Source organism: Lonchura striata, chromosome 3 (genome assembly GCF_050655825.1).
Source record: "Lonchura striata isolate lonStrDom1 chromosome 3, ASM5065582v1, whole genome shotgun sequence".
NCBI classification, from domain to species: domain Eukaryota; kingdom Metazoa; phylum Chordata; class Aves; order Passeriformes; family Estrildidae; genus Lonchura; species Lonchura striata.
The window spans coordinates 76316507-76337920 of NC_140705.1; the positions used below are offsets into that span (position 1 = coordinate 76316507).

Consider the following 21414-nt stretch of genomic DNA (forward strand, 5'->3'; position numbering starts at 1 on the left):
CCTAATACATTCTTCTTTGAGAATCAGCTAAAGAGGGCTGAAAATTTCAGCATTTCACTTGAATGAAGATGAAAGCATAAATGTGTGTGTATGACTATATCCAAATTTGTTTAATAGATTTGCGGAACTGACCTTAAAGGTTCTTTTAGTATTTAAACAAACTGTTCATTCTGACTTAAGCTGGTAATAGATTGAAATACTATAACACTTTGCCTGGCTCCAGTAAGAGGTTCTCATTTCTAATTTTTTTCAGCTAAGAACTATCCAAGTTATTCTGGAGCAAAGTAAAATCTTTAATGTTTGATGGTTGATACTGTATTGCAGGAGGTTCTTTTTCATACAGGATGGATGTGCTTACATATGTGTGTTCAAAACTGAGTTGGTTTGTATTTTTTTTTTCTGTTGAGCCATAAACCTAGAAGAAGGGAGGGCTTTGAAAAGATGTGATCTTCAGGGTCAGGAATGGGAAAACCTCAGGTTTTTTAGTATCCAGAGTTCAGGCTAAGGAGACAAATTGAGGTACAGTATGTTCCTCTTAAATCTCAGTGTATGTTGCAAAACATAGCAACAACTTTTGAGGAAGCTTTTTACAGGGTGATTGCATTATTTTGCAGCTCGACTTCCAACTAAACCACGCCTTTTTAACTGATTAGTAACAATAAATCGCCAGGGAGTCACCCTTCCTGCTCGTGATGGGGGAGGGGGCAGGTAGTCCTGGCCTCTCAGCAGGTTCTTGGGCTTGCTCGTGCTGTGCGAGGTAGGGACAGCTATTCCGACTCTCCCCACAGCCCTTGGGTGCTGAGGCACTCTTGAGTGAATTTTTGGTTCCTTTTAGTTTTCAGCTTGCACTGAAGAGGAAGTAGGATGGGCGTAGACAGTTACGGGCATTGTCCTGGAAGTGACTGCCCCTTCCCCAGTCGCTGCTGCTGATTGGGAAGCTGACTTGAAAGATCCCATCCCATCCCATTTCATCCCTAGTGCGTCAGGGCCAGGCTTTCATTTGGTCCAGAGCTGCTTTTGGCCATCACCCACCAGTTCTGGTCGTACACTATCACCTTCACTGTATTCTTTAATTAGAATTACATTGGTTATTAAAAATGTATTTATTCATTTATCCACTATGGTAAATTATGAAGTTACCATTCATCTGTTAACACTTAGATCACCATGAGAGAATGCGTTAAAGAACCAAAATTTCCATGTATTCCTGGTATGCTTCCATATGCACTTTGGTCTGTTAGTTACATCATGTGCCTTCCTTGGCTTTTTTCTCCCCTGAACATTTAAGGGTTTACTTCCTCCATCTGCATACAGAGCACAGTCTGTGTTGTTCTGCGTGTATCTTTTGCTCCTTCTCATCCTGTCTTTGTTTACTGTGTCTGATTATTCCAAGAGCTCACAGCTGGGGAATCTTCACAGTATAGTAATACCAATTGTGTGGAACTATAGGTGCGATGATCTGTCCATGTGGATTGCATACACGCTACCCATTTTGTGGTAACGTTTTGGTACCCTAATTAAAACAGTACTTTGAAGTAAATGCTATAGAAATTATATGCCGTGACTTCTAGGGCTAACTGGAATGGTGGTAATCATCTTGGATCCATAGGAAATATATGTTTACTTATTTCTGCTCCATGAAATTTCTCCAAACTTCTGTTGTTGGCTAGGGTACTTGAAAAGATAGGAAATTGCTGTCTTGGATATCACAAAAACCAAAACCAAACTCCAAAACAAGCAACAAACCTCCAACGGCAGAATGAGCATTAGCTCTGTCACAGAAGGCATTGACACTAGAAGAAGGATCTCTGGACTGTACTCTTCATTACCAAACCAGGCAGCGCTTGTCCACTAAGTCTGAGTGAGCCCGACCCTACGTCTGAGTGTGTCTGTCTCTTCTCCTGGCTGCCTACCTTATTCACGATACTTAAAGTAATCAAAGAGCTCAAAGTATCATTTATGTTCTTAAGACGGCAAGAGAGTTAACATTATTTTAAAATATTGCCTTTTGACGCTTGAGGGCTTCGGGAGGAATTTAGAGCCTTTTTGCCCTCGGGGCGTGAGCCCCCCATCCCCTTCTTTACTTCGGCTCTGCTGGAGAGGACCGGGAAAAGGCATCGGGAGCGCGGCCAGTGCCGGCACGACCCCCGTCCCCGCCCGCACGCCCACCCCGCGCTGGGGAAGGGTGTTCCCGGGGCGGGCGAAGGGCGGGAAGGGGGACGGGTTACCGAGAGGGAGAGTCGGCGGCTGTCGGCGCACAGCGAGCTCGCATTCCGCGCCGGCGGCTCGGGCTGTTGGTCCGCCTCTGGCCATGGGGCTGCAGCCCCGGCGCGCCGCGGGGCCCTGCCCGCCCGCGGGAAGGAGCGCCGCCCTGCCCGGAGCGCGCTCCGCGCCTCCCTGGGCCCGCAGCGACGAGCCGGAGGGAACCCCCGGGCGCCCGGGCACGCTGCCGCCCCTCCTGCCGGCCATCCTGCCGACCCCCTCCGCTTCCCCCGCTGCCGCTCGGGCGCAGCCCAAGAAGCCGCCGGCGGCCGCCTCGGCCCCCAAGAAGGCAGCGCCTCGGCCCGCAGAGGAGAAGGTGGCGAGGAAGGCGCGGGGGGCGCCCCCGGAGCGGCCGGGCCCCCTCTCCAGCTCCTGGCCGTGCTCGTCCCTGCAGCGGCCGCCGCCGCGGAGACCGCCGGCCGAGCGGGCGGCGCGGCCGCAGCCGCAGCCCGCCCCGCCGCAGCCGCGGGGCCGGCCGGGCGCGCCGGGGGCGGGCAGCCGCTCCTGCGAGAGCCTCGGCGGGGCGCCGGGGGAGGCGGCGGGGCGCTTCTCGCTGAGCCTGCCCCCGGAGGCCATCCGGGTGCTGCAGCGCCGCAGCCTGGAGCGGCAGCGGGGGCAGCCCGCACCCTCTCACGCCGGCAGAGCCGCCCCGGCCCGGCGCGGCGACCTACGCGCCCTGCTGAAGGTTTCGCTGCTCAACGACCGGCACCGCTACGACGACGAGGAGTACGAGGAGGAGGAGGCGGGGGCCGCGGCGGACGAGGGGCTGGTGCGGAAATGCACCGAGTGGCTGCGCGGCGTGGAGAGCGCCGCCGGCCGCGACCACCCCGAGCGGCTGGAGACGCTGCCGCACTTGGGCACCCTCTGAGCCCCGCGGGACTGGGGAGCGGCGCGGCGGGGCTGCCGGAGAGGCCGGACCGGGGGGAAGCGGGACCGCCATCCGCGATGTCGCGTTCCGTGTGCTGTTGTCGGCGCCCTGGCAGCCCGGGCCGGTGGCGGCAGGGGCCGGACAGCGGAGCCCCCGGCCCGGAGCCGATCCTCGGGGCGCCGCCACCGCCGGGGCGAGGGACAAAGGAGCGGCGCCGGCCCCCGCCCGCCGGTGCCCGGGTGCTGGGAGGGAGGGCAGCGGCTGTGGGCGTCCTGCCTCCACCCTCGCGGCTTTTTTAAAGATTTCTGACTACTTTATAAAATGTGCGTAATGGTTTTGTATATTTGTACATAAAAGTTCATTTTTATTTATTTGAATAAAGGACTCTTGTGTTGCGGTAGCCTTGGTAGCTTGGCGTTGGGCTGTCCCAGCCCGGGGGTGTTCGCTGTCTCGGTGTCCATAAGGTAAGGATGGCGGGCCGGTCACCGTGCGGAGAGCCTGAGCCCCTCGGAACAGCCGCCGACACGCGGCTCCAGGGAAAAGGCCGGGCCGCGGATCCGGCGAGGCGGCGGCGGCAGGGACCGAGCAGGCGGGGCCGAGCCCGCGGCTGCCGGGACCGATGGCCGCGGAGCCGGCGGGGAGCAGCGCTCCCGGGGAGAGGCAGGCGCAGCGGAGCAGGAGCGGGATGGGGCGGTGCGGGCGTCCGCGGCGTGGGCACAGGTTGCTCTGGTTCCCTGCGCCGGCGAGCCGGAGAGGAGCGACTGGGTTTGAGCGATTTCATCCCTTCCCAGGCAGTAATTCAGATACATCCGACCTTTCGAGCCACTGCCAATGTACGCGGTGGAATAGGAAGGAAGAAAGGAGGAAGGGAGGGAAGGAGAGAGGGAGGGAGCACAAGGCAGCATCCTTTGTCAGCGTCCCCTGGCCTCCAGTCCCCGAGGCCCGCTGCAGCCTTCCCCCCCCTCCGAGCTGTGGCCATGCCTGGTGCTCTTCCGAGCTCTGTGTGTTGGGAGAGGCGAGGAGGGGGTTGGGAGGCCAAGTGTACAGAATTCACGGGCGAAAAGGGAAGGGCAAGTCTTTACCAGGCTTACAGTGTCTCGGCCACCTACTGTTGCTCTTGTATTGCTGTTATCCAGCTTCCCAGAACAACAGTCAGACCTGAGCATTTACTGTGATTCTATAAGTACTTTGCATATGAATGTTTGAACATGTAGGAACACATTCAGTTGAATTTGCTTTGCGGAGTAAAAGTTTAATGCCACAAATTATGTATTATACATTTCACTAAGACATCAGTTGTTTACACCAAATGATGTCTGTACTGACTTCCATTAAATCATGTGAGATAAACCTTTCTGTATATTAGTTATACGATGTAGCCATGTGCTGCATTTTGCTTTGCTCCATGTTTGTTCAAGTACCTTTTTATCATTTTTTCCACCTGAAACTTAAGGAATGACTGGGGAGGTGGTTTGAGAAGATAAATATTTATTAAGTGCATTGTTATTGCCATTTAAAAAAGAAATGAACCAGTATAATGCAATTGTGAAATAGCCATGCTCAAAGGCCAGAGACAAAATCATGGGGCATGAAAATTTATGGAGACTAATTCTATTTCATTTAAGAAAATGTAGAGGCATTTGTAGTGATAGTTTTCATTAACATCTTCAAGTAAATCTGCCTCAACAATTGCAAATTTCCTGCCAAATTTAATATATGCTGGATTGATGTAGCAACCACTTTTTGTTATTGTTTTTCCTCTTCTAACAATGATGGAAATGGTAGTAGTTGGGCTGTTAGCTGAGTCTTCCTTTTTTTTCACTTTTGGGAGTGTGAGTTTATAAATGAGCATCCTGGACTCAACGTTGTTCCTTAAACTGCTCCATGGTTTCATATTAACTACAATAATCTCCAGTTGCAATGAAATGTGCTTCACTCATTAAGGGCTGAAGTGTGGTAAAGCTTACTTGTGAGGCTGAAAGCTGCTTTGTTCAGAGTCTGAAGAGTGGCAAAAAATTCAATAAATTTGAATGCACAGCTGTAGCAAATACAGTGTGAACTTGGGGTAAGAGGGGCTGGAATTGAAGAGCTGCCAGCTCTGAAAAAGAAAGAACCTGCTCCTAGAATGAAGAATTTGAGAATGGCCTGGATATATTTTATTTATTTGTTTGTTTGTTTGTTTATTTCCCCTAAAGAATTTATTTGAATAAAGCTGATCATGCAGCTTAGACCTTTTATGTTAGATAAGTCATTGTGCATGGTAACTGGAAACAGGCCTGAGGTGAGCTCATCCTGAAATGAGGTTATACAGTCCTGATTTTGGGCTGGATGCTAAGAGCCATTGCACTCTCTGGAGTAATATAACTAATGTCTGCTTGGAATAGTATCTCCCTCACTAAATGATAACGTCAAAATTTATTGTTTTTATTATTGCCACCTTTCTGCTCTCTTCCAATGAGAAATTATGCCCTTAGTGTTCTGAATACTTCCAGCTGAAATCCCAGAAATCTTACAAGTGATTCTAGAATAGACAGAGAAAGTTAATTCCTACAAACCAGCAGTGACTTCTGTTCCTTTTGCATGTTGCTTACCTCTTGGTATCTAAAAATTGTAGCTAAGCATAATAAAATCACTTATTTAATTCATTAATATGTGTTGTAATAGACAATTGGACCCAGTAGCGGGTTCCACAAGAAGAAAATGCCTGAAAATGATTTTTCAGAATGTGATTGCACCCCTTTCTGAAAATTCAGAAAGTGGTGGAAACCCTTAAATAAGTCATTGCATTGTCTTAGTGCAGAATAGCTACTGCTGTCTACTATCCATTATTTAATTGTATGTCAGTAGGCATCATATAATGAACTAATCATTCTTCCTTTCCTTGATGAGAGGGCAGAAGCCTTATGAAATGTTGAGAACCAAAACTCCCTACCCCACTGATCCCCAGTCAGCCTCAGGCTTCCTCCATCTCTCATACACATGGGTTCAGGACAAGTTGTGACAAGTTGTGTTGGAAAATTCAAGTGGGATGCTGTGAAACAGCATATTTTCTGTCCCTCTACTGCACTGTGCTCAGTCAAGGCCTGAGAGCTTTCCCTGGACAGATAAGGACACTGCCAGCTCCCCCCAGTTCTCAGCCCATGCAGCTGCACCCCAGAGTAAGTATTGCTGTAAGAACCCTTCTGGTTCTGTACTGCTGAACAGATCAGGTGTCTTCAGGAACACTTTTCAGGTGGCATAGATCTGATTTTGCCATAAGAATCAAGAAGCAGCCTGGAAATCACTACATTTGCTTTTTACCATTTATATATTAGCCATCTTCAAATTGCCTAAGCCTCCCACTCATAGCCCTTTTAGCTGTTGAGAGTTAGGAGCAGCTGGTGCTGTGAATGCTTAAAATAATCAATAATTCCTTTGGGGTAGATAGCCTCTTCTTCCAAACATATCAGTATGATTTACAGTGGAAAAACACCCCGAAGCAACACATATTCTGTTTTTTTTTTTTTTAAAGGTAGCTAATGAACAGTATTGCCTTCCTGCTACTCCTGAGCAAGGCTGAGAGGCCAGACACAGGTGAAGCCTGTGTTTTTCTAACTCAACAACCTCAGCCCTGTGCATTGCTGAGCTTGCTCTTGGGTTCTAGCCCAACTCTCAGTTTCCTCACTCCACTGATACAGTTAGTACCATTTTTTTTATTTCAAAGCTGAGAGAGGAGCATGTTATTGCCCAGCTTTTATATACCTTTTTGATCTTCCTCACCAGCATGCTTGTAAAAACTCTGACAAGCAGTATTCCCTGAACTATTGTCAAACATCCCCACTATCTCACACCCTTTCCAGATGGAGGAGGGCATCAGTTTGGGAGCTGCTGTCCTGAGAGGACCAGTGGGTAGTCCTGTCTTGGCCACAGCTGTCCTTTCAGTTGGGGTGGCTCTTTCTTTGGTTTTGTGGGTGTTTTTTGTGAGGTAAAGGCACATTCTGTTTTCTTTCTTAAGAAAAACCTCTTCCCATTGGTGGTTTTGTGAATAGAGGAAGAGATTATTGAGAAGGTTTGGCTTTGGCACTTCGTGGAAGAGTAGTCACCATTTTGCAATGACCAGGTGTGACAGCGGGTGAGCTTCTGGCTGACACTGTTGCAAGGAAGGGAGCCCAAATCAGTGCCAAGTCACTATCAGAACCAAAGTCACTGCAGTTCACTTCTTGCCCTTCAAGAAAGATGTGAATGTTTCTTTTCCCTTCCCAGAAAGAAAATGCCTCCAGCAACAGTCTCTGGAAATAGTACAGGTAATTTGTTCAGTGCTGTTAATTTGTTATTCACAGGTGCTCTTGCTTCTTCTGAGAACATGGGGGAAATGCTGTGAGCCTCACTGAGTGAATGCCTGCATCTGATGGGCCCTAGCCTTTATCTCACCCAGCTGCAGGACCAAGCAAGCAAATGAATGTGCTATGAGTTAGGAGCCACTTCCAGAGAAAGAAGCTGGCACCCAGTGATTAACAGTAAGTTGAGTATATAGATGATGTGATGAGGTCTTTTGATTTTAGGTCCTTTTTTATTTTATTTAAGGAGCTGTTACAGGTTATATCTGAAGGACATTGTTTTAGAGCAATGTTTTTTTCCTCTTCCTTACAATATAAAATGAGGAATTGAGAGTTCTAGAATGGCTTAAAGATTTCTTGGTTTGTTTTTATTTTTTATAAATTTGGAAATATAATAAAACTATGTAGGCTGTGTTTTGCAGTCAGCTGTCTTGAGTTAATGACTGTCCTGGTTTTGGTTGAGATAGAGTTATTTTCTTCTCTGTGCAGCACTATGTTTTGATTCAGCATGAGAATAATGTTGATAACATACTGAAAGCTTTTGTTTTTTGCTAAGTTGTATTCATCCTAAGCCAAGAACTATTTTTTGTGTCTCATGCTCTGCCAGTGAGGGGACACACAAAAGGAAAACTGGGAAGGGACATTGCTGGGACTGGTGACCTGAACTGGCCAAAGGGATGCTTTCATACCCTAAAACATCATGCCCAATATATAAACTGGGGGAGTTACCCAGAAGGGGAGTTGATCTGGGTTTGGGGATGGAGTCTGGCATCAGTCAGTGGGTGTGAGCAATTGCATTGTGCATCACTTGTTTGGTTTGGTTTTGCTACCATTTTTACTATATATATATATATATATATATATATATATATATAGTTAATTAACTCTTCCTGTATCAACCTACACATTCTACTGTTATTTGTCCTTCCCATTGCACTGGTGGGGATGGGGAGGGTGGTGCTTAATTGCCAGCTGCAGGACAGTGACAATAGGCTGTTCTAATTGTGAGGGCTCACATTTTGGGTGGAAGTGCTAGGTGTGATAAAAACTCAAAGAATTACTTCTACACCCCAAATTAGTTTTGCTTTTTGGATAAATGAACTCTTCAGTGATTGCCAACTGATGTCCAGCTCTCAGCACTCTAACAGGAATGTAATGCTTCCATTATTTTTCCTGTCACCATCACAGTTCTGAGTGCTGGTAAAAGCTGCGTTTTGAATGAAAAGGAAAAAATGTTCCTAATTAAACACAAAAATAAATTAGCACTGAAACTGTTACCTTCTCATCAATTAGCATAGAAGAGAACATGTTATGGTAAATTCTGGTATTCCAAATTTTTTTTTTTTTTTACATTCTCTTGGCTGCCAGAGTTTCACCCGTCAGCATGGTCCCAACAGCCAGGCAGGTGCGTCACGCAGTGAGGGGCTGGGAAATGAATCACAGCCCTTGCTTTGCCAAGGAGTTTTCAGAATAGCAAAACACGAGTGGGAGCAGCTTTAAATTAAAACTAACAGAGGCTGTTTAGCACTAGGACAGAAATAAGAGCAAATAAAAGCAAAATTCTGCAGAAAAATCTCTTGGTGCATGAAGCACCTGAGAGCAATTGCCAAGGGAAAAGCTGGTGGGCGGGGGTGTCCTGGGTTGGGGCTGTGCTGCTCCCCTGGCACGGAGAACCCTGAGACCTTCCCAGGGCTGTCCCAGGGACCGAGTGATGGCTGCTCTGTTTTCTGAAAGCATTTTATTTGCTTAGTGCCTAGGATGTGAAAAATCTTAGCAAAGATCCAGCCATCTTAATAGGTGCTCATATAATACAGTCCTCCCTGTGTTTTTTCTCCTGCAGCAGCCACTATTATAACTTCTCATATAGTTCCTGAGAGTGAGTTAAACCTCTCTCCCCTTCTCACCCTCACCCCTGAAGTGCCAAGTTTCGAAGCAAACAGAAAAAGAGGGAACAATTAAATTAATGTTCTGGTGAGGCTGTTGTGTAGGGCTATGTGTGACTGGGATTAATTCTTTTACCACCGTGTGAAGTGCTGAACAGATCTTGAGAGTGAATTTAAAGCCACTGACCAAGTGGTTTGTCTTACATGTCCACATGCCTTCCTTGTATCAGTTTGCAATGCCTAAAATCTCTTCTTGCGACAGGCACAAACATTCTGCACAACCACCATTAAACAGGAAAACTGATGCCCTGGCATGAAGTACTTGTTTATGAGGATATTTTGTACTGCTCACTCTATTCAACCATGTGGTCCATGGAAAATGGATATTTTTCAATTCACTGAGTGATCACTGAGCTTCTTTAGTTTTGTGGGAAATGTGTGTAGACTTCACTCAGGCCATTTTAGGGTAGAAATAATTTGGCTTGGCAATCATATCTGAAGGATAATGCACAAGATATCATTAGCAGGAAATTGCTTTAAATTACAAGAATGTGGAAAACCTTAATCTATTGTTTTCAAATCTCACATTTTTTTTATTTTTTCCTAGTGAGGCTGCAAAAAAAATTCTATCAAAATGGAAGGTAGTCTGACCAAGGTACTCTTAACAATCACCATGATATCTTAATTTAAACTGGCACTATTGCAAGGTGCAATTACTGCAAAACAGCAAATACTGAATTAGTATTGATGCTTACAATGCCTTTTGGACTGGTTTTTGGCTCCTAGCATGTTGGGAAAGTTTACTGTGCAAGATATGTTATTCACATGCATATTGGTAACCTTGATAGGGGTCCTACTGACAGTTTACTGCAGGGGTGTCTGTCTTATTTTTTCTTTTTTCTGGAGTTCTTATGAAATTTGTGCTGCTATATTGCTTCTCTCAGGTGTCTGAGATAAAAATCTTGCATTTTACGGATTATTTGGAATATGCAGGTTATGTTTTAGGATTTAATGATATTCCTGAAAGATTAAAACAACAGCCTATAGGCTTAAGTGTAGTAATTGGAAATCTCTACCTCCACTGGCAAGATATTTTTAAAATGCTGAAAGGCAGAGAAACATACCTTGAAAATGTAAAGCTGTCAAACCTATAGACTGGGACAGAGAAGAAAGAAAAATGGGTTGTCTAGGGCAGTACTGAAGTGTCAGTAGAACTATGGATTAAAAAATTATCTGCCAAGTGGTGCTTTCACTGGAATGAGCAACTGGAGTGTATTATGTTAGAAATACTAAACATACATTTCTTGAGTTTGAAGAGCTGGTATTTTACGGGAAAATTGTTCCTTTTTTTTTTTTTTTATGGATCTGAAAAGAAATTTAATGCAATAGCTGCATCTCTAGCCTCTGGTGAATTAATACAGATCATAAGCAGAACAAAAGGAGCTCAACAAACTGGCTGTAGCCACCCTGTGCCACCACTGGGTAGTCAATAGTTGTGCAAAGCTCCTGCCTTGGCTCAGCTGACTGAGCTGCTTGACATGCCTGCCTCCCAAACCATCACACCCCTGAGCTGGAAACCTTTCCTCATCCTCATGCTTCGGCTGGAACACCCAGGGAGAGCTTCCACACGGGGCGGAGTCAAGAGATGCAAATGAGATGTTTTGCTATAAACCTTGAGGGGAGTTAGAGCGGGGGGCTTTAAACCATTGCTGGTCAGAAACGAATGGAGATGAGTTGGGATTAGTAGTCGTGCAGGTGCCTGGTTTTGTTACCTCTTGGATGGGGTCATAGGAAAAATGAGATTTCATTGCAGCTGACACAGACAAATGTGTCTACATTGACTGGTTCAGTTGTTTTCAGTTTCAGCCAGTTGTGTGAGTGAGTGATCCTTGTTCTCACTCTTGCCTGGGTACAGCTAAAGAGCAAAGGGGTTCAGCTTTGCTTGTGAAGTAAGCAGAGTGGGTTACTAAGGCTTCTTTTTTTAACTTTTTTTTTCAAGAAAAAAAAAAGGAAACCATTTACAAGAATATATCTAACGTATCTGAAGGTCTTTGGTGTTTATATCTCATTCATAACCTGTAATTTATCCTCAGTTAATATAACAGCAATGTTAACAAAATAACCTCTGTTTTGATTCTCTGAATGGTTCACCATCCCTCTTTGTGACTGTTTTGTTCAAAAATAAAGGAGGGGAGGGGGGAAATGAGCATATTGTAGGTACAAAGGGAGAAGATAAAAGCATCAGTCTGTTTCTGTACCTCCTATGTAATATTGCCATAGTAACGAGGAGCTGGCTGTGGCTGTTCATCACTGAATGCTGAGGTAAAGCAGACACTCTTCTCATTCAAAGGAATATTAGTAAAATACAGATTTTTAAGGTGTCAATAAAGAATTAGGAAAAAATTATCTGCCTTACATAGCACACTCTAAGAGCTAATAATAAGGTGCCACTTTGAAAGAAGATAGGGCAATTAAAGCATTTAGCAAACATCTATAATGCTGTAAATCAGAGTGTTTTATCTTCCACACAAAGCCATGCTGAGGTGTGATGTGCAGTCACAGATGATATATTTTGACACGAAATGTGCATGAAATGAGCAGCTCTCTTCTCTTCTGCCTAATACATTTCTGGCATGGCAGTTGGCTGTGGCTATTGCCAAATATTTGTACTGCAGCATTGACTGGCCATGCTCTAATCCAGATTAACATAGAACTGAGTAAAGTATTTTATGAATTTAGAACTACATGATGTCTCCTAGATCCTGGTGTTATTTTTTAACCATTAAGACATTTGAAGAGAGAATTAAATTATGTTCCAGGTGTGTGCATCAAAAATATCTCTATTTATGAAATTCCAGTGAAAAGAGGAATAGTTCAATTGCTCTTGGGAAAAATCTGGCAAGGATAAAAATGTGCACTGATTTCGGTGCACAATTACAAACATAACTGCTATTATTATAATTCCTCTGTGCTTTACAGCAAGAATTTGAATTTAAGTTGTTGCATTTTTGTGTCCAATAGCAGCCTTTTTTTCTAAATCCTCTGTATTTGATCAAATTATAGATTTAACAGGATGTTTTACTCTGCACACACTCTCAAAGGTCTTATTAAATTGAAAGTTGCAGGATCTGGTTTTCTTTTTGGAAGGCTTTTTCAAGCTGAATTGTGTTTAAAATGAGGGCTTGAAGCATGGAGCAGAGCTTTGCTAGCAGCCACGGCTGCCTTCTGGGATCAGGAGGTCAGAAGGGGCTGCAGGAACAGATTTTCCTGCACCACCAGTGTTCCCTGCCATGCCTCATGCCTCTGGTCAGGGTTGCAACAAGGACAAGAGCTCGAGGCAACAGCTCTGGGGAAAGTGATCTGTGCTCAGATGCCTGGGAAAATGATACAGATTCAGGTCAGAGCCAGGCTGAAAGGATGGAAAGACTCAGCCAGAAGGGGTGTTAGCTGGAGGCTGTCACTCTTGGAACTTGTAGAAGAGGAGACTGAGCTGAGAATGCTGGCAAATCTCTGTGAAATGCCAAAGAAAATGGATGTCCCATCTCTTCCTATGATTGACTCATGTAGCAGACGACAAACTGGCTCCGCAGACAAAACCACTTTGTTCACTCAGCTCTGTGCTGGCAGGAGGAAGGCCAGCATTCACTATTTCCTCTTTGTAAGAAGCACACCAGCATGTCACACACACCTGCACACAGTGGTGGTGGGACCAATCACACTGAAGTTAGGTATGAACTAGTTCATGCATCCCCTTTTATTTATATGCTCATTCAGCCTTTTCCAAAGTGATTTCAACATCACTTACTGCTGAGGCTTTGCTCTTCCTTGTGCTACCTGGTTGTATTTCTAGAGGCTTGCTATGCTGTACTGTGATGGGTTTTATGACAGCTCCCTGCAGTGGCCACTGGAAAATGGCAGAACCTGCCTAATTATGCAGCCTGTTGGGCTGCACATTGACATGTTCTGGTTGGTTTTGACCGTGTTGCCTGGTAAAAGGCGGCAAACCCAAGCTTTCACCTCCTGAGCATACTAATGGGGTCTTTCTTGTGTTTCATCTGCCAGGGAGTCTGTGTGTGGGAAGGGAGCAAATAGAGATCATGTAACTTGGGCTCTTTCCACAGTTTGTACAGTTGCCTGAATGGTATTTTTATTACTTGGCCATGGGTAGTAAACACTTTTTTGTTTTCTGTGAAACTGTGTCCTATCTGACTTGTGGAGCTCCAGTTTCAAAAACAGTTCTTAGGGTTCAAGGGCAGCTTTGTGTGTGTGAGAAACTGTGTTCATGAAGGAGGTAGGAAACAAGGATTTGGAAGAAGGAAAATTTGTTTGTGGATTACTGTTCCTTGACAGACTACTGTAGCTAAAAGAAAAATCTGATAGTTTTAGTAACACATAAAGTATGGAATTCTTCTCTATGGGTTCACATCCTTTCTTAGGGGAAAAATTTGCATCATGGGCATCCTCTTTGCCTTGTCTAGTAGCCTCAGAAGAGGAGTTTAAATTCTCCCTCAGTGTCATCAACAGCTTGGTTATGTTGCTCTCCTGGAAGGTGAGAGGATGTGTGAACTCCTTCATGCAGAGGGGGTGAGTGCACTAACCACCACTAGCAAAGTTTGCCGCTTGGTGGGAGAGTTTTCACCCTCAGAGAGATGACAGTGAAATGTTTCTGCTTGTAAAAGAACCCAGCTGTTATAGATAGTAACAAATTAATAGCTAATTCAGTACAAAAATATAGAATGCAACATCTGAGCGCAAATTTGAGAAACATTTTTCTTGGGTACTTCTCTGTTACTTTAGGGGTTTTTCCTTTAGGTTTTATTTCCTCCCCACCTCTGCAGCAAGGGTATGAAAAATGTCAGTGCTCCTGTGAGAGGGCAAATCTTCAGCCCTTAAGCCCCGGGCTCTGTTGGTGTCTGGCTTGGGTTTGCGAATGCTGTTCTGTGAGCTGAATGCCTCAGCAGGATGGGGCAGTGCCAAGTGCTGCCTCACTGCAACTACATCCCTCTTCTTACTGCTGTGGATTCAGGCCCTTGTCTTCATTTTATACGTGTTGTGATGCAGGTGCTTCTGCACAACAAAACCTCCTTGTGTGGGGGAAAATGATAAAGTACTGAGGTTGGGAGTATAGTGTGTGCTCTCTGAGGATCTTTGTTTAAATTCTTTAGATAAAGTAGACAATGCATAGTCTAACAGAAGGATGAAGCAATGTTGACACATGGAAGTGACACAAGGAAGTCAACACAGTGTCTCATGTACAGCCAGCAGTTAATCCAACAAGTGAATAGCTGGTTGAGACCATTAGCAGACAAACAGGCAGATTTGAGCTTGGATTTAGTAGTATATTTACAGTGACTTCTGAGCAGTTGTGTTCACTTGGAATAAGATTTGGGTCACACATAAAGGAAACACAGGTATGCCAACATGGACCCTTGTGGGTCCCTTCCAACTCAGTGTATATTGTGATTCTGTGATTTGTCTTTGATTATTCTGCTGAATACTTTTTCTGTTTTTCCTTGTGTACATGCCAGGATGCTGCACACTGTAACTCACTATTGTGTGAGGCCAGCCTTGTATTACTCATATAATTTCCTCTTCATTCAACAACCACCTGTTGATTTATTCCTTGCCATTCTCGAGGCTGAATTACCCTTGACAGGTGCTGCAGGAGGGATGGAAACTCATGGTTAAAGATATACTGCATATCTTAAGCTGTGCAAGTGGAGATTTGCATGAGCTTAAAAGGAGTCTTAGACTGTCTTCTATCAGAAAGTTTTCCCATGGTAGTTTAATTACTTCTTTGTTTCTTCCTGCACTTTTGCTGTGCTATCTTCAAGCCCATTTGAAGCTGGATCAGAAATAAACTTCAGATTTGTGTTGGCAGGGAGGAAGTGAACAGCCACTGATTCACAACAATGCCTCTTGACCTTGGCTTACCTATCTGTCTGTTCTGTGCGTTGGCTGCAGACAGAGCTGTGAGCTCAGCTCCAGAGAGCTCACTGAATTGTCTTAGAGTGCTGCTGCTGGGGAGTGCTGCTGCTCTCCCTGGAAAAAAGGCAAATGGGATGTCACCAGGGAGCTGCTGCAAGATGGACCGGGGGAGGGGGAGATAGATATACAAGGTTGATGTGAAGAGGAGTAGACAGGAGCTTAGGGACACGGCGAAACAACAAAATATCTCAGTTTGTGGCACGGTTCCATTTCTCTCTTATAAACCTTGCACTGCAGACACAATTCTCAGTAGCATCATCTTGCCTCTAGAGAACGTGAGCAACTGCACCATCTGTCAGCCTGGTCCTCTCTGAGGCAGGAGATCCCCGAGCTGTTCGCTGGTACCTCGGGTGTTTGTTCATCTGAAACCACAGCCTCATCTGTGCCTTTCCCCCTGCTGCTTTTGACAGAGCTGGAAAGGTTTGCTTCACTTCTCCGCTCAGGATCCTTCAAAGGTTGGATTTGAAAATGAGAGGAGAGCTGGCACGGGTGGAATTACTGCTGCTGATTTTAAGTTTCTCTCTTTAGCCCTCTCACTTACAAAACACTGTGGGTGCCATAAGGTGCTATTGCCGTGGCTCTTTGCCCCAGGCGGTGTTGCTGCCTCACACTTGCAGGGTGAGGGCTTCCAGGCGGTGCCAAGGCTGCCTTCCACTCTTCTCCACACCGTGAGTGCCTGCAGGCCTTTCTGCAGGGTGGGAGCCACCAGGATGATGTGTGCTTGCTCGTGCCCTTGGTAGCAAAGGATTACTTGCAGTGAAAGTGGGATTCTTCCCACTGTGAGCAATGTGCCTCTTGAGCAGTGCTTTGGTGTTTAACCAGTGGGATGGATTTTGGATGGATTTTGCAAATAAGTTGGATGAGGAAGTAGTGGCACTTTATGCTTACGTTTTTGTGTTTTGTTTGTGTTGTTTTCCTTTAACAAAACCAAGCTTCCTTTTATATGTCAGTCAATTTTATTGTACTGTCGTTTTACTTGTTGTCACATCTGCCTCATTTTGCTGCTTATTAGACACACATTAGATATTCACTGACTTTCAAAATCAATCACTGGCATTCTTGGGATTTCATAGCAACAAATTGTACTACAGAGAGAGAAAGAGGGAGAAGCAATGTTGTGCAGGAATAAAGTCACTAATGCCAGATATTTCTGTGAAATGGCAACTATTTTCTTTGTAGTTGTCAGTCTCCTGTAAACAAGGAAGGTGTGGCCAGACTTCATCTCAAATAGCACTTGGTAGGGGTGAGTGAGTATGCATGTTAACTGTTCTGTGCTGCCTCTTGACCTCTGATGAGGGAACTTGTGCCACCTCAGACACTTTGTCACAAGAGCTTCTGTGATTTGGATTGAGAGGACACTTTCTGTATGGTCTGTTCCTTGGGATGGCACTTAGAAACTTGGTGAGCCCAGAAAGGTATCAGGCTTAGCCAGAGATGGATGCTGAGCATTTGATAGTTAGAATAAACAAAAAAAACCCAACAGATAGAATATGCTAAATAATATTTTTCTGTATCTGGTACATGAATATTTTAATTCCTCAAGCCAGATCTGAGGTCACAGATCAGTGCAGGACAAAGAGCTGATCTGTTTTATGCTCCTGCTTGCTTGGAATATTTGCCATTTCCTAAAGCTTAGAGAGGCTCTGATCCCTGACAGAAGATGCTCTCTTCTGTCAGGTAGTACAGCTCTTCTAGAGTAGTCTAATTTTAGTGACACATTTATGAAACATTTTTAACAACTCTGTGGTTCTTTTGTTTGTGGGTTTTTTTTTTTTTTTGGTCCATACTCATAAAAATTGTTTTGATTCTTTGATGTCCCAATAAAATCCAGTGTGTTTTTAAACGTGTGACAGACACTCAACTAATTGACATAGTTTACTTGTTTGTATGAAAACTTTGAGCAAGTCTTGCATACCTGTGAGGCACCAGAGCTGTTGTTCTGCCACAGGTCATCCCTCCAGACCTCCAGCTGTTGTCCATGACCTGCAGGTCACAAGTTACAGCTGCCTACCTGGTATGCATATCCCTGACACCCTAATTGCATCACACATGGAGCAAGAAATCTTGCATTTCAGCAGGATTTATAGACTGTTTATGGCATCTTTCTGGTTTGCTGGTGCAGCCCGTAGGATTTTGGCCATCCAATTCTGTTCTGTGCATCAGGAGATTGTGTCTGCTGAGTGTTAACTTCTCAGTAAGGCTGCACAGCTTCCACTCCAGTTTACTGGAGATGTCTGAGAGCCAGATGTTGTTGGTATTTAGGTATGTGTAGTGTGGGTAAGTGTGTTATGGCCAGCTATAGTCTAGCTTTATATGTGGTTTGAATTACACATTGGCAAAGACAACCTGAAAGTATCCATTGCCACAATTTCACAGCTTCTCCTTTTGACACCAATTTATCCTAGTACAGAGTAACCACAGAAAGTGACTATCAAAGATGCCAAACAGAGAGGATAAGTGTCAAATCAGCATTTAGTGAAGAAGATGAAGAAGGTGTGATGAAACAAACCATGATGGATCAGCTAATGCCATTATGGAAGGCTACTTGGTAACAGCACTGAATTTCAGGACTTCAAGTAACAAGGGAATAATTCAGTTGCCCAAGGGATGATACTCCCTTTTAGTACCCAGATGCCAAAACAATTCCCATACTGGTGGAGCACCTTGGTTTAACTGGTAAGAGAATGGAATCTGACAGCAGTTGTGGTTACTCTACCAGCATCTTTAATGAATTTATTTCTATTCTTTGTTTTTGTCTATGTGGGGAAGAGCAAATATTGGTTATATAGCCTAAAATGCTGAAGGCAGTCTTCAAGAAACCTCCTGTGTACTAAAGGAAATAAGATTTTTAGGTGTGGTGTTTTGCTCTTACTATGGCCATTGTTTTCATCAGCTGGCAGGGGAGCGTCTGCAGAGCAAGGCTGAAAAGGAGTCCTTTGGTCATTTTTGGTATGGAGTATTTCCTTGTGCATTGCTTGAGAGTCCACCCTGGTTAACCTGGACATTAGAGGAGTAGTATGGATGGTATTCAACAGTGTTTATTTGCATAATAGCATACGAGAATACAGGCCATGTCAGAAGACTCTTTTTAAAAAAGCTTTTGTAGTGACTGTTGTGAGATACTCTCAATGTTTTCTTACAGCTCTAGTGTTTGACACAGCTGGGTCTCAGCTCATGCCTTGCTAATTGATAGAGATTTGTTTTAACTTCAGGAACCATCATGTCACTTGCAGGACAGTGCATGCAGCACTGTGACAGCTGTACTTTGGTAGTGCCAGAGTCAGTACTTGTACACAGCTGAAAAGACACCTTGTATTCCAACTTGTTAGCAGGGCCTGTCGAGATAGACAAGGGGTAATGGTTGCAAACTGAAGGAGGGTCAATTTAGGTTAGATATAGATAGAAGTTTTTTACAAAGAGGGTGGTGAAACACTGGAACATGTTGCCCAGAGAAGTGGTGGATGTCCCATTCTGGAAACATTCCAGGTCACGCTGGACAGGGCTGTGAGCAATCTGGGCTAGCTGAAGATGTCCCTTGTTGCAGTGGGGTTGGATGAAGTGACCTTTAAAGGTCCCGCCCAACCCAGACTGTTGTATGATTCTACAATTCTGTTGCTAGTTTGAATGTACTTTGTCGGAATCCAGAGCTTCCCTCTGGCTGCCCTGGAAGGCCTGGGACGCTGGCAGGGGGTCAGGAACCCCCCTGGACAGAGCCCCCAGAGACACTGTCTCTGATCTCTGCCCATGGAAGAGAGTTTTCAATCTTACAGGATGAATTACAAGCTCTGAGTGTTTGATATAAGTAATAATTAAGTGTGGCACGGGTGCAAAAGTAAAATTTTAGGACTCTAGATTAGAAGTTCAAAGGGGACAAGATGGAGGAAATTGGGTGTGTCTTGTCCTTTTTCTCCTTCTTCATGCCCTCCATGTTTCACTGTAGTGTTGGCATTTTTCTATTGGTTTAGGCTGGGGACACAGTGTTCAATTGTAAATACAGCACAGGTAGTTTCTGGTATATAATGTTTGTAACATCCCACTGAGGGCAGAGCTCCACACGCTGCCCTGCAGGACAGAGCTGCGGCAGGGCAGCAGAACATGTTAGAGATAAGCAAGAATAAACAACCTTGAAACCAGCACAGACGAATTATGGCTTCTTCTTTGGCAACGGGGCAGAAAGACAGAGACTTCCTACAGTCTCAGAATCATCAATACCTCAGATTCCGACATACTTTTCTTTCAGAAAGGCTGCTCCTGTGGCTCTTTTCTTCCTTTCGCCGTGCCTCTGGCCGGACATCGCTGCCTGGCACATTCTGCAGCTGGAGCCGCTTCTCCGGGAGGCAGCGCATGGGAACCAGCGGCTCCCAAAGGAGCATCTCCTGCACGGACGGCAGTGCCCAGAGACACTCAGGTCAACGTTGCCATCTGCTGGGGCTGCGCCGGAGCTGCCTGCAGCTGGAGATCTGCCTGCTGGGGCTCCTGGTCTGGGGCAGGAGGCCGTGCGGATAATGAATGTTGTGTGCTGAACAGCACAAGCCTCCCGCCAAGGCTGCTCTAAGACGAGTTTAGAGAAAAGAGGCTTCCAATAACTGGAGAAGGAAAAGGATTCTTGGACCAAATCTGCTGCTGCCTTCTCCTTTCCCCAGGAAAAAAAAACCACCGCTGCTATGGACACCTGCTTCAAGCAGATTCTACTGGCCTGTACTTTACAATAATTGTATTCTGTACAAGGTGGTTTTGCTCATTTTCATTCCTCTGTGCCCTAAATGTCTCGATGTCGAATTTCGCCAATCTGTACTTGCATCAAATAGAAGTGTTAGTATGCCTGTGCTCCTAAGAGGTCCATAGCACTCTGAGGAAAGTTAAGCATCATCTTCTTTCTTGAATTTATTAATTTTCTTTAACTACAGAATGCAGGTAAATTTCTTAGGTGTATATCAAAGACTAGACTGTCTGTTCTGTTTTAAAGATGAACACAATAAAACAAGTAGGTGAAATGACATTTCAAAGGGCTTATTATTTTAATAGTTTCGTCTTCCTAAACAGCTTGAGTTCCTTTAACTTTTCATTTTATTTTCCATCTATCCAGGATGCATATATATATATATATATATATATATAAAAATATATATATGAAAAACTTTTTTAACAAAAAAAAAAAATCTGCCAAGTGTAAATTAGTTAGCGAGACTTCTTTCTCCCATCCTCTCAAGTACCAGCTTAAAATGTAAAAGGATCTCTACAGGCACAGAAATCTTATTTATATTCCCAGGACTTGCTGAATAGGGAAGTTCAAAAGCAGATAAATCAGATCTCAATGTCTGATTTTAGCAGCAAACAAAATCTTGAACAGCAAAAGAAGAAAAAGGTGTGAAGTTGAGGAGCAGGAGGATGTTGGGAAGAGGGGGTAGCCAATATTTATTTATGTATGAAAGTCTTTTAATTATAAGAAGAAATTATTTCAGAAATATTTTATTTGTATTTTCTCTGAGCCTTCTTGGTGCAGGAAAGGATTTTCTCCAGTTCAGCTAAAATACAACATCTGGTACTGTGGGCTTTTATTAAGGTGCAATTTCAGCATAGCTGCATTATTACTATTATAATGCATTAATTGTTGCAACAATTCAGGCATTATAATAGTAATTTGCAGGCTTAAAATAGGAAAATAATAACTGTACAAAAAGCACAATAAAAATAAAATTAATCAGATGAAAGGAAGACTGTAATATAACTACAAGAGTAATTTTTTTTCCAATTATAGGTGCAAAGAAACTTGAGATAGTAAAACCACTTTTCTAGTTATACAATCACTGAAAAAATAACCTAGTAAGAAGTATGATTTGTTCTGTTTTCTTGCTTTACTTTGGTTTAGGAAGAAATTCTGAAATAAATTATATATATAAAATAAGATTTTTTAGCAACAGACAGAATTAAATTGCTGTCCCCAGAAACTGCAGACAACCCAGCCAATCTCCCAATAGTTTTTATAGCTTGCAATTCACCAAATGCCAGTTGTGTAAATCTCCTTCCTGTCTGTCACTCAGGTTGCTAACAGTGACATCCCTTTATGGACTCTTACCCTTTGCAGCTGCTATTCTTT

At 44.4% G+C, this 21414-nt stretch overlaps 1 protein-coding gene across 1 annotated transcript; it reads left to right on the plus strand.

The window, feature by feature from the left end:
* Positions 1-2212: 2212 nt before the first annotated feature.
* On the plus strand, positions 2213-3530 carry PRR18 (proline rich 18). Its single transcript, XM_031504318.3, has one exon. It carries the CDS (start codon positions 2312-2314, stop codon positions 3128-3130), a length of 819 nt encoding a protein of 272 aa, XP_031360178.1. The 5' UTR covers positions 2213-2311; the 3' UTR covers positions 3131-3530.
* Positions 3531-21414: the final 17884 nt, after the last annotated feature.